The 17,432-nt window shown below is 35.4% G+C and overlaps 1 protein-coding gene across 19 annotated transcripts in view; it reads right to left on the reverse strand.

The window, feature by feature from the left end:
- The window catches only part of LOC124428108 (protein turtle), a 194,685-nt gene that overhangs the window by 34,193 nt on the left and 143,060 nt on the right, over positions 1–17,432 (reverse strand). For 15 of the 19 annotated variants that reach the window (XM_046971769.1, XM_046971760.1, XM_046971767.1 and 12 more), the window contains one exon: positions 13,826–13,959. In XM_046971769.1, the coding sequence (XP_046827725.1) occupies positions 13,826–13,959 (134 nt within the window). The remainder of the gene's footprint in view (positions 1–13,825; positions 13,960–17,432) is intronic. The other 4 variants (XM_046971776.1, XM_046971770.1, XM_046971775.1 and 1 more) reach the window with 1 other exon arrangement.

The following is a 17,432-nucleotide window of genomic DNA, read 5'->3' on the forward strand; positions in this document are numbered from 1 at the left end:
GCATACGATCATCTTCGCGAACCCGCCTTTTTATAGGAAAGAGAAACGATGAATCTAAGATTGGATCGGTGAGCTTTAATTATCATCCTGAATTCGTTGAAAAGTTTGAGATAATGATCTTAATAAAATTTACTTTAATTTTTAACGAAACAATTTAAAATCTTTTTTCGTATAGGGAAAAAGTAAAATAAGGAAAATAACTGGGACATTAGGAAGAAAGAAGGTCTGATTTTATGGATGCGTAAACTCGAGAGAAGAGAATCTTGATAATTCAGTCGTGGAGAAGCGTAGAAGTGGGAATGGTAAAAAATAAAATGACAAGGGGAGGACGAACGAATGGAAGCTGGCTTGCCGTGCGAAGGGGATGAAAAAGGAGAATAGAAAGAGGTCGTTCTCATTCCCTATGCGCACCACGACCGTGCTACTTAGGTCACTTGAGAAAAAGGGAGAGGAGCTCGCATGCGGTATGTGTTGCGGAAATTTTGATAATTCATCCAGCCAGCAACGTGATGAGGGGAAATGGACGTACGTTTCGTGATGGCCAATGCGACGAGACGGCTCGGAGGGAACCTGGATTCGTGCACTTTGATATTTAAACCGAGCCGCGTATCCTCCAGAGATATGACTTCAACTTGGAACGGCCTTGCTCGTGAAACGTTAATGAGCTCGGCACATCTCAAAAGTCCGATGTAGCGACACGAGCAAAATTCCGCGTTATCTCTTCCAAAATCATGCGAAATTGACTTCCCCGATTGAATTCATTTGAATTTTGGATCGATATTACTACGAAGAGATCCAATCTGTACTCTTTTCATTACGTTATGTTTCAACGAGTCTATTATTTGAGCTATCTCAAATCTAATTTCGTTATATTATAAATTCATTATAATTTTACGCATAACGAAAAGGATAATTAATTACACCACAAGTATGGTATGGCATTGTTTCGAAGAAAATTTACAATCAGCAATATTTCATTAATATCTCTCTCTCTCTCTCTCTCTCTCTCTCTCTCTCTCTCTCTCTCTCTCTCTCTCTCTCTCCGTAACCCAGTACTAGTAAAATTATTCGTGGCTTCCAAATGATAATTAACCAGATCTAAAAAGATAAGAGAATACCCATATAAATTCAAATGGTTTAATTTTCATCCTTCGATCAGCTATATATAATTTGACTTTCAAAGCGAAGATTAATTACATATCCTAATAACTTTCTCATATCTCGAGAAACAATACAATGACATGTTCTTCTGCAATATTGCAATTTATTTCTACAAATTAATATCATTTTCGAGTTTCAGATTCCAAGAAAAAGATTTAAGAAATTTTATGACAATGTTAGTGGCATCAAGGGAAGAAGTGGTAAAGAAGTAATAGAAGATTGGTAAAGAAGCTTAATGGAGCATTGGCACTCTGGAGAAACTCGCTTCGTTTACACGACAAGTTCTCGAAAGTACTTTCTCAGAAAGTCACCGGAGCTGATATCACTTTTGGGAAAAGGCAATCGAGTCCTTGGGCCAGATGAGAAGTAATTCTTAGATCCAGAATGATACCTAAGAAACTATTCGCAATATGAACGCTTTAACCGACGGTTTAACACCTGCACAAGAATGAAAAAGCACATATTACGTTCGTGAGCTCTGCGAGAAAATGAGAATGCCGATCGTTATGATACGTAAAGTAGTGACGCAATGAGCTCAGTGGAACCAGCTGTTTCTTATGTGTGAATGTCGATTTTACTGAAAATTATTTTCGATAATATAGCAAATCACGATTCGATTTCTAAAGGAAATCAATTTCCTAACCAGCTGCTACGATTACCTTCGTCTTACCTACGAAACTGCATCGTGCATAGTATTTGAATCGAACGAACTTTAATTTTTTATCAGAAAATTATAGCTCACTCGCGACACAGATGTCATCGGTGTCTCGTTCCCTGAATAAGTGTAATAATTTTTCTTGGTAGACACGATATTTATATTTCAAGGTTGTCATTCAAACGTTTTCTTATCGCCGTGAATGGTGTTAAAATATCGTAAATTTATTTTTTAACATAACAATGAAGTTTCCTTTAAAAGGAAGAAATTGTAAATATTTCGTTCCAAATAAATAGGAATATGTAAACTCTCTACACCATACAAATACAGAATACGTCGCGCGTAAAGAAAAGGGGAAAAGGAAGAAACGGAATGTTGAAATTCACGAAATTTGCGGCGGGAACGTTGAATATTCCGCGAAGAACGTAGATTCCATGATTTCCGTTTACAGTCAAGTCACGAAAGCGAGAAAATTGTCTTCGTTCAGGACAAACAGGTTTTTGGTGTTTACCTTCGCGCCCTGTGCTTTGGTATTCCTATTCCATCTGTGGAAACAATGCACGTTGTATGAAGAGAATAAGAAGAGAATTTGTTTTTTCTCCCTTCGGTGAAGTCGTATATGAAATTGCATTGAAAAATTCTTTCCTTCGCGATTCCCTATCCAAAGATATTATCCTTGGTTTTAGCCGAGACAAATCTCAATTAAATATTTTATGAGAAACATCGCGTTGAAATACATATATATATATATATATATATATATATATATATATATATATATGTATATATGTATATATATATACCAATAGTATCGATTTTTCCTCGAATAAAAGTCGGGTCGCGACTTCCCTTTAAAAATTCCGTGACTTGACGGATGATTCGCGTTATCCGACACACGGTAATTATCTCGTTAGACGGACAATTTCAAATCGGCCATGGTGATGACAATGGCTCACGGAAGAAAGCGAGCTTACCAATTAGAAAAGATAACGAGCGATGAAAAGAATGAATCTTTAGATCCTTCCTCGACCTCTCCTTGTTTTCCTTGCTACGTCAGAATGAGAATGAAACGGTTACGAGGGAGTAAAGAAGAGTAGGGTTCGGGAGGTGAAGGATGTGAAACGGATGAGGGACAGGGTCGAGGGTTAAATCTACCACGCGGCACCGAGTAAAGGTGGGGTGGTAACCCTGACACAGTTGAATAGTTCTAGCCTCCGTGAGACTCTGCATTATGTATGTAGACCTCCTAACCCTTCTACCGCGGTCTCGACTGCGTCAGCCAACGGCACCAACCTGCACCGTATTTTACGTACATATAAACCTCGAGTTACCTGCAAGTAACGACCGTGCATGTTCTCGAATCCTGTAGAGGCACGCGCGGGAGAACTCCAAGAGGAATCGTCTAGGCCAGGGCCACGAGCTTTCCCCGGTACGGTACGATCGATATTACCAGCAGTGCTAAGAATAATTACCTTATGGATTCCCGAACAAGAGAAAGAAAAAGATATACGAACCTTCGACTCATTCGGATTATAGATTGTGATAGCTTATTACTTCAATTGAAACTTTTATAAGATTGTTCGATATTAGATATCTTTATGAAAGGTTGGATAAATTGATGTCTAGAATGTTTACGAATAGTTTCTTGATTGATATAACGAAGGGGAAGAAAATCAAAGTTTCAAGGAAAAAACTATACTATATGGTTAATCACGATTTTGTAATAACGTATTCGATATAGTCTGACGGTGAAAACTTTTTTTACAAACTATTGTAAATATTCTTTGAAAAAGAGTAATTATACTTTTTCTTGAAAGTTGTTGAAGTTTCTTTAAGTTATAAATAAGAAATTTAGACATTTATAAGCAATGGGAATTCATAGTATATATTCCTTTCACGCGTAATTTAATAACTCTTTCTCTCTCTCTCTCTCTCTCTCTCTCTCTCTCTCTCTCTTTCTCTCTCTCTCTTTCATAGTCCGTTTTGTTCGTATTCTATTCCTCGTGAGATATAATTACCGTCCGAATAACAACCAAACATATCTTCAAACTTCTATCTGCGGAAGTTAACGTGCCACAGATATTTCAAGTATAATTACCCGAGAGTACCAATAATATGCTACGTAAGTTCGTCCGTTTATAGTGGAATCACGTGCACGGATATACACCGTTACTCCTCCTTCAAACTTTTCGGAATTATTAGTTCTCTAGAAGGAGAGAGAGAGAGAGAGAGAGAGAGAGAGAGAGAGGGGGGGAGAGAGAGAATGAGTGAGTGAATGAGAATACCAAGTTTCACGTAGTTTCTAATTTATAATTCGATCGCGAACGATGACTTCTACGCAAATATATAGAATACTATACGCATGTACAACGAGAAAGCTTCAAAATGCTTCAAGTATTTAACGAGTACGTCGCAAGTTTACTCAACGATATTCATCTAAAGAAAAGAAAAAAAATCAGCGGTTAAAATCATCGAATACAAAACCTATGGAAATAGAATCGACGAGAAAAAGATAATAAATTAGTCACTTCTTATTTTAAATTCACGATACCGTAGAAGAATTTAAATTGCACGTTACGATGGATATGCAAACAACTTCACCGAGTTTCTTTCTCATTTCGGAATAATTCTCTTTCCGAGATAACGTTTTATAGTAAAACTTCATAATATCGTCAGCTTCCACCCCTTACCTACCCGTGAATTCATTGCCCTCGGTGCAACTTAAATTAATTCCCATTTCCGTTGGCATCTCATAACGAGAATCGTTTTACGCGTTCGAGAGATTACGATTTGAAAAAAAAAAAAAAAAAAAAAAAGTTTCTATTTTTTTTTTTTTAATACGTTCTAAAATGGTCGCTAGTATCTCGTAATTAAAAGAAACAAATCAATTCCACGCTTCAGTCATTTGATATCGTTAACGTTATTTTAATATATTTCTTTTCTTACGGCAAAACAAACTATTTCTATTTGGAAAGAAAAATATCAGGCTATAACAGCAACGACGAGAACGACGCTGAAGAGAACATTTAGTAGAACCACGGAAAAGATAGAGCCTTTGCCGCTTTGCCGCGCGGTTAGAGTGGTTGAAAGCTTCGAGATGATTTTCAGAAAAGAAGTTATGAAGAACAGAGAAAGAGAGAAGAACTGAGATTTTGCTCCCAGCGGTAGCGCGTATCTAAGAGTAGTGAAACGCCAGTGAAATTGAATTGCAGGAAGGTACCTTTCTCTTCTTCATCCTATCTTTTCTCTCTCCATCTTCCTCTTTCTTTCTTTTTTTTTTTTTCCTTCTTTTACCCTTAGCTATCTTCTTCATTTGCTTTTTACTATCTCCCACTCTGATTCTTTTCTCAGCCAAAGCCGATCCTCCTTTGCCTCGAGTGTTTGCGCGGTTGACTCGTGTCCCCATTTGTTTCATTAAATTACACTACATCACCCACCCTCGTCCTTTAAGCTCAGCCTACGTTTTCTTCTGGATTCTACTTGGTAATGGTATTCCTTACCAAACCTTATCTCCTTTTTTCATGAAACGAGTCTAAAAAATATTTCCATTATGAACGCAAAATATTTCGTATTATTCTGTTTTATTCTTAAAAAATCGTTCTCAAAAGCTCTATTTTTTTTTTTCGATAACGAATTTTGTTGATAATGCGAATTGTAATTAAATGAACATAGATACAGCTTGGATGGAACGCATTAAGAATATTAAAAAGTCATCGTTTAAAATGATGAAGCTTTTTCACACACTTTCCTACTTTTATCTCTCTTTTTCTTCTCTCTCTCTCTCTCTCACTCTTTCTTTCTTTTGTCTCAGCTTAGCTAGTCACTAACGGATAAATGCAAATAGACGCGTATGCAAATTATGCGTGGTTAAACGCTCGCATGAGTGACATGAAGGGAGAGTATGCGTATATATATATGCGTAGATACGAGGAACCTCGGAACAGAACAGGCGACGCTGCCATTCGGATGTGGATCTGATCCCTAAAGGAATATTACGTGGAGCACATGACGACGTTATGAAGCTACCTCCCAATACAATGTGTATGTATGTGTGTATGATTCTGTGTAGGCGTATGCGATACATTCACGTAGTCGTCTCAAATAATATTACCTGTCAAACTCGACAGACACGGATACATGACGTGATACGAGATACGCTCGAACCTTTCTACTTCATATATATTATATACAAATATATATATATATATATATATATATATATATTTATTTATTTATTTATTTCATCCAAACGTACATTTCTAGATTTAGCTCCTATTTTAATGAAGAAACTTCACGAGAAAAGAAATTTCTATGCAAGATAAAACGATAAATATTCAAGGAATCGATCAATTCATTTTTTGAGATGGGATCATTATTTCATCTCTTTGTAACTATTTCATTTCTTTCCTTTTTGAAATCGTCTGACAAAAGCGTACTTATATAAAAATTGTAATAAATCTATCTACCCATGTGATTAATAATATACGTCATTGAAAAGAATGAAACTTTTGAATTCGCCATCAAAAGTAGAAATGGGGGATGAAATAAAGGGAAGAAGAGTATCACGTCTACGTAGAAACCTTTATACGATTTTCCGGCTTTTCATTTCTCTACGCATCCTGACGAAAACCACGAAGAGCCGAATAAAAACGTATTTTCCCTGTTTTGCTAGTCTCTTTCTAACCCTCACATACTACGTTCATGCCGCGCGAGTACGAACGTTTCGAACTATAAAAAAGAGGAAGGAAGAAAATGGAAGGAAAAAAAATCGGCGATGAATCCACGAGCTCGGCCATAAACGGAATGTCGCTCCGTTGTTTCCCGCGAAACGCGAAGTGGCACGTTGACGATAGCATAAATCAAGCTTTCGATGTTCGTAACCATTTTTCATGCTCTGCGATTCGGAAGACGTTTCTTTTTTGCGGCTTCGCTCGTCGTCCTACGAGCTTCGATTATCATCACACTCTAGACCAAAACTATGAAATATGTCTCGATGGACGAGGGCACGACATTGAAACGCGGAATTTGATCCGACTTCACGTCGATTTTAATTAGAATATAGATGAACGGTCATTTTTTCTTTTTTCCAATAGTACATAAAAAGATCTTTCCACTAATTAGAGAAGATTCTCTTTTCATGTCCATTTTTTCCATATCATGTATGCCTTTCTATATTTATCAAAAATTTTTCAAAGTAATTGTTCATAACAAATAGTTTATAACAAATTGTTAAATGTGATGTATATCTTTTTGCACGTATGTATATATTACGTAGAATAATTGTCATTCGTTTATAAGAAATTGTTTATAAAAATTGTTTATAAAGATTGATTATAACAAATTGTTTATAATAAATCCAAAGTTAATAAAAAATATGGTAAAAATATAGACAATAATTTATCTTTTAAAATGATCTTTGTTCCAAGTCTCTACGACTTTTAGTTTCGAAGATATACGTAAGTAAACGTGAGAAAAAATAATTGTTTATAAAAATTATTTATAACAAATTATTAAACATACGAGTATAACAAGTTTTATGAATCTATTTAAATATATTTACATGGATTGCTTTGTATCGATTCATAAAAAATTTGTAGTGAAAATTATTTATAACAAATTGTTTATAACAAATTGTTAATAACAATATGACAGGAAGATCGATGAAAATCTATCTTTTAAAATTATCTTTGTTCTAAATCTCTACGACTATTAGTTTCGGAGATATTCACATGTAAGTAAACGTAAATAAAAATAATTGTTTATAACAAATTGTTAAACATAAAAATATTACACTTGATATGTATCCGTGTAAATATATTTATATGGATTTCTTGGTATTGGTTTATAAAAAATTTATACTGAAAATTATTTATAACAAATTGTTTATAATAAATTGTTAATAACAAATTGTTAATAACAATATGGCGAGAAAATATGCCAAATTTTTCCCCTTTAAAATGGTCTTTGTTTCAAATTTCTATGATTCTTAATTCCGAAAATATTAATATGTAAGTAAACGTCAGTAAAAAAAAAAAAAAACTGATCCATTGATAAATATATCTATATGATTTCATTAATAAAATAATTGACACAGTGACCTATATAAATTCTTGGAACTTACGCACTACTAATACAGCGTAAATAGTTTTTTGTATTTACTACGATTCATTCAAAATGTTACTACTCTTGCCAGTTGCTTATTGAATTTATGAATCGCAAATTTCAAATGGAAATATCTTTGCAACGGAAGGTCCTAGAAATATGAAACAAAGACCGTTTTGAAGAGAAAAATGCCCTCTTTTAGTCTGTTCACTTTCTATCATCGTATAATATGAAATATGTATAATTCACATATGTATTCATAATGTATTTCTCAATATAAAGTCGTACTTTTTCGTACAAGATAAGCTAGTTGGAAAGAAAACCTTTTCATCTCAGGGGAGATACTCTCATGTGCTATTAATGGCTACTCATACACATGTGTCCTTGATTTGAATGAAACGTGTCAATGAAGGAAATATCGATTCTATCGGCTCAGCTTTTAACACCGATAGCTTTAAATATCTTTGTTTTTTATTTTTTCGTTTTTTTTTTTTTGCAGAAGACAGAAGTATCTAAATACAATATTACATGTTACAAAAAAGAATATATAGCAAAGATTACTTTTAGTTATGTATCTTTAAAACGCATAGCTGTATTCTTAAAAGGTTTCTATTATCTTTAAAAACGAAATAGATCTCAGTATTTCACGTGAAACAAGTCTAAAAGTGAACTAAAATCTGGCCTTTCAAATATGTAGGTTACAAGTTTCATTAGCACCCTCGATATGCAGACCCGTGTTTCTGCCTGCGTACAACTAAAAGTGGTACAAGAGGGTAAGAAGGGCGCGAAAAACGAGCTCGCGTGAAGACGAGCCTACAAGAACTAAAAAAAAGTTGGACGAGAAGAGAAATTAGTTGTCAGAGACAGAAGCACTGGATGGGTGTCGCGACTCGGTCCAGACTTCTACCGTGATTTATGCGAGATTCCAGGGACTCTACGTATAAAAAAGAAAACAGAGAAATTCCGCTCAGTGCTCCGCCACCTTTTCCTCGTTCCTACGGAGATATAGAAATTGTCTAAGGATGAGAATGCTTGACATAAAAATCTTGTGCTTTACTCTTTCTCTCTCTCTCTCTTTCTCTTTCACCGTCGGTGAAAATTTTTATGTAAAAATAGATAGAAAAAAGAAAATAGAAGTAATTAGCTAAATGATAGCACAAGAACTAATATTAAAAGTTAAAAATCATTGGATAAGTTTCTAAACAGTAATGTAAACGAAATTGTAATTTTTAATAGAGATAAACTGTATATAAAATTACTCTCCCCAAAAATTGAAAGATATATACAAATTATGATCAACTGATTCTGTAACAGCACGTTAATCGCTGATTTAACGTGCATTAAAGGGAAGCAAAAAAGATTACTTCCGCCGCATTGCGGGCTTGGGATATTTATGAGATCATTGGGCTGGTGATCGGGTAGACTAATTGCCAGAACAATGGCGCAATTATACGTCGAATTAATTTATATCTCTGCCGAATCTGCGGCAGAAATTTGCGAACACATACTCGTGCATACATACCTCTCTGTCTCTCCTTTTATAAGAGAGTAGGGAAAGGGATAAAGAGAGAAAGAGAGAGAAAGGGGGTGGGGGAAGGGAGACCCAGGCAGACACGATGATTGTCATTGCGGCAATCATAGTATTGTCCTGCGGGATCTATCGATCGATTAATTAATTACGGGAGAATGGATACGCAGGTTTGCGGAGTCAATATTGAATTCACGTTAATGCGTTTCGGGAAACCAATGCAGTCTCGCACGGTAATCGTCTCGGGATCCGCTCTCAAGCACGGATCGATCACATTTGGCTTGAGACTTAATGATAAACGATTTTCCTTACGTATCCATAATAATGTCAAATTCAACATTTTGCCATTTCCATACTTCCTTGAAGAAAAATCCTCGAATACTCGGCTACTACTATCCTGACACTTCGAAACGCGTTCTACGATGTTATCGTGCTTTCAAGACTACGGGGGATGTTAATAATAGTCGTTCAGTAAGCATGCTTAAATTTGGAATGTCATGATAATTATGATTTACGTGACTCAATTATACGAGCACGCGCTTACAATACAAATGGATTACTTTCTAACATGCAACAGTACATCCATCTACGATAGTAATAATAATAATAATAATAATAACAATAATAATAATAATAATAATAATGAGATTAAATTAAAGAAGAAAGAAAAGGTACGATTTAGTTTATCTAAAAAACAAAACAAAAAATAAAAAAAATAAAAAGAAAAAAGAGGAAATAAAGGAAAACTTGTATGCTCTTGGAGTTAAAATAAAAATGAGAAAGAAAGACCATAGTAATTCTAAATACACGTGACAAACAAACAAACGGCGCGGAATATCTTCCTTTTCCCCGTTGAATTACAACGGTGATATCTTTGATTGATCCGTCGCATTGTTGGCACGTGCGTTAGCGCAAATCATGCAAAGCACCAGAGGTGGTTAGAGAGACAGAGACATGATTTTTCGATTATCCGCCTTCGACGAGAGAAGGAAGAAAAAAAAAACACAACAGCTGGGGAAAGAGGATAGGAAGTAGGAATAGGGGGAGGGAGAGGGAGTGGGTTGGGAAAAATGGTAGAACGGGAAAGTGCACTAGCCCGCATTATTTCGTGATGGACGAGCTCGCCGTTCAAAGGGAATGTGATGAATTGAAAAACTGTCATAGGTCTTTCGCGGCAAAATGATGAAAGCTTCCTTCGTGTACGACAATGATGAAACATTTAAAAAATTTTACGCTTCTCTCTTAATGGACACCAAAGTGAACAGTCCGAACAAACGATTCATACTTATAAATAAACGATTAGCTATTTAACAATTTGTATTATAATTTATTGTAAAACGAATTCACCGATCGAATGAATCGTGTCTCGGGCCATTCTCAAAAGTGAAATAACGAACGGATCAATTCAAGTCTAAGCAATTAAGCGATCGTTTTCTTTTTCGAATTATCCTTTGACAAATGAAATCCAGTTGATGGTGATAGCCAACGTGTTTCTTTCCTTCTTTCTCTCTTTCTCTGTCTCTTTCGGCTTCCTATTCGGGGTGCAACAAATTCACTCCCCTTCCACAGGAAAAAGAAAAAGATTGATACGTACGTTTCGTTCGTTCGTGGATCGTCCCGGAAATAGGCTTAACACGAATAAAAAGACAAAGAGGAAGAGGGAAAAGAGAGAAGAAAAAAGTTTTTCGAGCTGAATACTATTGATCAGCGTTCGAAAAACCATCAGAACTCTATATACATGTATCCGATATCAAATCTGTTTTATCCCTACTTCATCTCTTTTATCTTTTCCTTTTTTTCCAAGCTCTGCATACGACGATCGATCGGATAAATCGGGCTTTTTAAAGCTAGTAACACTGATTAAAAGGTTTCGAGGTACGCGCGTATGGCTGATTAAAAGGGGGCGATTATTTTATCCGTAAAGAGAAAGAGAGAGAGAGAGAGATATATAGAGAAAGGGAGGAGAGAACAAACGCGCGTAAGCGACTTTTTACATTCGAAATCAATTTGCCACGATTTAGACCCAATCAGCGTGTCTCCATTTCCCTTTTCTCTCTCTCTCTCTCTCTCTTTCTCTCTTTCCCTTTCTCTCTTTCACCCTCCTCTTTATCTTTTGCCTCTCTTTTTATACTTTTATACGTAACTCTGGGTCCACGAACGAACTCGAACGTACTAAATATATACGTGTATAATCCACACCGTTGATCGACGCGTAACATTTATAAATATACATGTATTAAAGATATTCAAGAGTGAAAATGAATGGAGTTAGTAGAATCGATTTTTTGGGGTTAGTAGATACAAAGTTCGAGATATGATTATCGTGTGTATGTAACGTCGTTCGTTCGAATGAAAAAAAGTATGCTCTGCCCTCTCCAGTCCGGATTGTTTAACGAAAATTCATTATATATATTATACATTTATGTAAAACGAAATTTAAATCTTTACGCGTGACTCTTATTTACAGGCAAAAATCAAGAAATAAAAGAAGAAAAAAAAAAAAAAAGAGAGAAATCGAAATAAATCAATTGACTTTCGACAAATACATAATGTCGCACGAAGTTTCGTGGACACGGCGCGTCCAGTTCGCCGTTTGCTCTTTTCATTTTCCAACGAAAAGGAAGGAATAAACAATTAAGCGCGTAAGCTCAACGAAATGACATGTCGCGTCAAAGCAAATTCAATATACAATAATATAGATATACGAATCTTGACAATAATTCTTGCAACTTTGAAATACGTATCATATAATAACGGGGCCCTGCTCAAGAGCATTCTTCTTGCTGCCAGCTGATCGTTTTATGAGATATGATGAAAATATATTGTGACAATAAAGAATCTTCATCTAATAGAGAAGAATGAAGGAAGAAAAAAATTTATATATATATATATATATATATATATATGTGCGGACAGATTAAATTATTATTTAAAATATTTGTTGTTGAGTGAAAAAGAAGAATCAAAATAAAAGTTTCAAAAGAAATGGAGAAAAATATTTTTTACGGTTCGAACTAATTAACAAAATAATTTCAAAGCTTTTGCCAAAAGGCAAAGCTTTTTCGCGTAGGCTTATTAAAAAGCTTGTTCATTGCTCGTTTGTTAGAAAAAGTCCCCATGGGTGGACGATCAACCCCCGTATTCAACCTCTACCCGTATCGCGAACCATGTATTCGTATAAACAGACACGTCATTGGATATATATACTTCCACGAGTATAGTATATATATATATATATATATATAGACTTTGAAAAAGAGAGAAAGATTCGATCGCAAAGCTCATAGGAATACTATTTACTCAGGCAGAATACGCTTGCTTTCTGTCTCTCTCTCCTCATCTTCCTTTTCTATTTTCAGTTCATGCTCCACTTGGCGATTACGCAACGTTAAATCGAGAAATTAAAGAAGAGCAGTGAAATTGCGAGCTACGATATTTTCCGGGTAAAGAGTACTCGGTAAATTTTACGTAAATGAAGCTTATGTGTGTTTGAGTTTGAGAAACGATGAAAGAAAAAAAAAAAAAAAGGAAATAAAAAGAAATTTCAATATTCCGAATGCTCGATGATCATGCAATCCGAAAATTATTTTCCTAGTACGATAAACAAAGAAAGAATATTATCGATGAAAATATTGATCTGTTCCCGAATCCACGGAACTTCTATTTTCCCGTGTTTTTTGAATGTCCAAATAACGAGCACTTAATAGATCGATCGCGTGTAGTTTACTTCGTTATATCACTATCGATCGAAAGCAATATATGATAATAGAACTTGCCTCGAAAAAGAATACGAATAAAAGAACGATCGAAAAAATGCATAGGAATGAAAGAACGACGATGTGTTGTTCAACGTTTCCCTACGAATGACCATAAAATTGAGATTGCTCAATATAGCAAAGAAAAAGGAAAACATTTTTTTTTTTCTTTTTTTTTTTCTTTTTTTGAAAACGAACATGAAATGCCAAAAGGAATGAAAATACGTATTAATAAAGTCAGAGAAGCCTCAAGTAAATATTAATTATTTACAATCATCATTTTGTTGGAATATTAAGGAAAGAAATCCCTTAAATTGTTCAATGGATTTCACTCATGAGAATTCAATGTTCGTTGGAACGTAGATTCGTTGTGAATAATGAATTAAAATGAAATTATACAATTATAACAATAGGAAGGGTCGAATGAAATCGATAATAACGTGAGATCGCTAGATTATGAGAGATGCTGAAACAATGAAGCTGTGAAATTTGGAAAAGTAATTTTATTAATGAGAGTTTGCGAGATAATCGTTCTGGCAGCAGGAGTACGCTCGTTTAATCGAGCAGGGCCCACGTATTTAACTCACGGATATTAGAGAGCAGAGGGTGTCGACGTTATCGTACCTTGTCGCCTACCTTCTTCTCCCATTGGAGAACGTAGGGCACTGGGTGCTCACCAGGGAACTCTACATGACAGTTGAAGACAACGCTCTCTCCCAATATAGCCGTTATGTGCACCGCGTCCTGATGACAAAGTCCTGAAAAAAAAAAAAAAAATATATATATATATGTATATATCTATATTACTATTCGCTCCCATATCGATCTTCAATATTTTTCTCTCTTAAAAAAACAAAATGTTTGAAATCCATTATTTATATGCCATTGGAAGAATTTTATCGACGTAAATCCAATATTATTTTTACAATAAAAATTCTATGTAAATTCTTTTTTATGCTTAAAGAACATTTAAGTATTTAATTGCTTTTCTTTTTTTTTTTTTTTTTTTTTTCTTTTTTTTTTCTTTAGCGGTGTTATATATATCCCATAATATATTTAAAAATCTTCTGTAAATCCTTAAGTAAGAAACATATACATTATTTTCTAACATGAATGCATCTTATATTACTGTAGACAGATGTGTCAAATTTACGATAATGTATACCATTCTTTGTTATTTTATGCTTTGGAACTTTCTCTTTCTCTTTTCTTATTCTAAGTATAATATCTTGAACGTTCTTCCGACGATGGTAAAGCAAGCTAGTCGGAGGAATAAATTGAATCCCGTACTCGGTCGGCGCACTTAATGCAATTTGAATGTTCCAAGTTAGAACGTCCAGGTAGAAATACATTCTTCGAAGTTTCCTCGCGTGAAGTTTTGCACCGTTGACTATTGCCAAGAGAAACGCGAGAATCCATGGTTTCTGTCTGTTATACGAAACGTAAAAGTTACTGTTGTTTCATACAGAGAGAGAGAGAGAAAGAGAGAGAAACGAATTCGATGAAAGTCTTTTGGAAATACAATATATTCGGGATAAGAAACGAGTGAGATTTATCCTAATGATAATGAGTAACAAATCTAGACTATTTTAATTACTTTTGTCTTATTTTGCATGAAAGAAACTTCGTTGAATTTATTACTTTTAGCAACAGTTGTATTTTACGCATGATCCTTTGTGCTTACGTATTTCTTTTTTGATTTCATTCGATTTCAGAGAATTCTCGAACAACATTGAGAGATAACTGAGTGAAATTGCGACACCATATGTTCCGCAACTAGCTTTTCCTTCGTAAAGTTATTAACCGGGAATTCCATAAAGGGATATAGTCTCCGGAAATGTAGCGTCCACCCTTTGTCCATGAACGAACGTACCTTACAATGTTAGCCTTATGACGTAGCTTAATGCTCGAGAGCTAACTTTCGAAACAAACATGTCTCACGTCGAAAGTTCGGATCAAAGGATTCGCTCTGAACTGTACGCGTACCGAAGCATATATATTGTTCCATCCCCGCCACCTTCGATAAGCTGTTACATGAAACCTTGCAAAATCTGTAGGACAGAGAAAAAAGGAGAATCATGATATATTTCAGGAACGAGGAGTCGTGTCTTAGGGAGACACGACGTAGGTTTCGGTTAGCCGAATAATGGAACCCCAGACATTTCGATGTCATTTCCTTTGACGTTGATACGTGGTTTGGGGAGAGTGAAGATGCATTTTGCATACGATTATTTCCAACGAAATAAGCTCGTCCGATCGATCTTCTCCAAAGCTTCCGCGATGCTTATGCAAAATGGTAGTCGTTTCGCGTTTCGTTGAATATACACGGCGATGTCTTAATTTTTCCACGTGTTTCATAACAAGATATAGCAATACGATTTTATAATAATAATAGAAATTTCTAGCCGTGCGTTCGAAAAATATCACACTCGAATACGTCAAAGAATTTTCTTTTATCTACTCGCTTGATATCTTTCGGAACGGAAATGAGATGAAATAATCGTAAGTTACAATATTCGTGAGAGAAAGGAGAATGAAAAGAAAAATGGTAGATAGGACGAAACTTTCGTTTCTTTTATCACAGATCCTAACGAAAATAAAAATGAGTATTTTAAAAGAAAACTCCTGAGAGGCATTACCGACCTCTTTTCTCTCTCTCTCTCTCTCTCTCTCTCTCTCTCTCTCTCCATATTTTTTATTACCTATCGAATGTAAAGTGTCTGAAATGCGGATTTTCTCCAAGTTTTAATCCAGGACATTCTATCCTTTACAGAATCAAACAGTATTAATCAAAATCTCAATTTCCTTCCTAAGTAAAACTTTTATGATGACAATTCGACCAATTACTCGTCAGAAGATTAACGATAATACGGTTCATAGCATTGGTATTATAGAGAGAATACGTTTGATCGTGCGTTAGTTTCAATCGTAAGAAGGTAAAGCTCGTCTCACCATAGTCGATCTCGTTTACTTCTCGCGCCTTTGAACGGCGATCTATCGGATAACTCTGCGGTGAGAGCAAGCTCGTGGAAAGCCAACTGGAAATACCTTTCATCTGAAGCTGCTTGAGCGTCCAAGAAGTCTTCTCTCCTTCTCCCTTTCCTCTCGCAGATTCCACGCTTATCTACATCCTAAGATAGGTACATACATACATAACGTCGATGTTAGTACGTCCTTTAAATCGCTTTCGCGTTTACCCCCTCTCCCATTTCCTCGAAATAGTTTTGCTTTTCCCCTTTTAGATACGAAAACCGATGTCCGCTTGCTTCAAAGCCACTATCTCTAGAAGCTAGTTTGCCCTCCCTGTTTGTTTTACCATTGGCGATACTTCAAAGTCGTACGCTTCGTATCGTCCATCTCGTTCGTCGAATCGAGAAACGAACGCAGTGTGTACCTTACTTAATGCTCGATATTAAGCCTTTGACGAGAACACGTATTCTGATTAATTCTCTATCTATAACGAAAATAATATATTTTTTATTTATCACTTTTAAAAACTATCCATTGTGTAAACTAAATAGTTATTAAGAACTTGTAATCTTATTCGTTGTTTATGATTTATTTTATGAAACGAGATTCGTTGTTCATGATTATTCTATGCTAATAAGAAATTTGCTGGTTCATATTGGGATGCATTAAAATCAGGAAGCTGTGGTAGAAGGTTTGTTAATTAACCAAACGCAAAGACGTTATAATGAAACGTGAAAAAATATCACGGTAATGTTGCACGATGTAAAATGCATACGCTTGAGTTCATCGAATTCTCTCTCTTTCTCTTTCTCTCTCTCTGCAGTTGCTTTTACAGAAAAAGAGAAGAAGAAGAAGAAGAAGAAGAAGAAGAAGGACAGGCAAGAAAGACCCTCGAACATTTTACCAGCCAAATTTTCAAGCAGCGACGAAGCATGAAATTAACGAGACGTTGCATCGGATCTTTCGCTCTCTCTCTCTCTCTCTCTCTCTCTTTCGCACGTGAGTACACCACGACTGGCGTAAGTTAAATAGTTAAAGCACCTGTTTAAGGCTGCTTCGCTTTTGCCGGTAACGCTATGCTTCTACACGCGGTTGAACCATGCCCGAGAGGAGAATAACGCAGACCAGGCTAAAAGCAATTAACCGATACTAACGAGTATTCCACAGCCCTTATATTCTGAAGACTCGAGAATTGATATTAATTATTTAGAAAGAGGTAAGCGGATATTTTCGAAGTTAAGATCTGAAGGCAAAGAAAATT

Source organism: Vespa crabro, chromosome 11 (assembly GCF_910589235.1).
Source record: "Vespa crabro chromosome 11, iyVesCrab1.2, whole genome shotgun sequence".
NCBI lineage: Eukaryota > Metazoa > Arthropoda > Insecta > Hymenoptera > Vespidae > Vespa > Vespa crabro.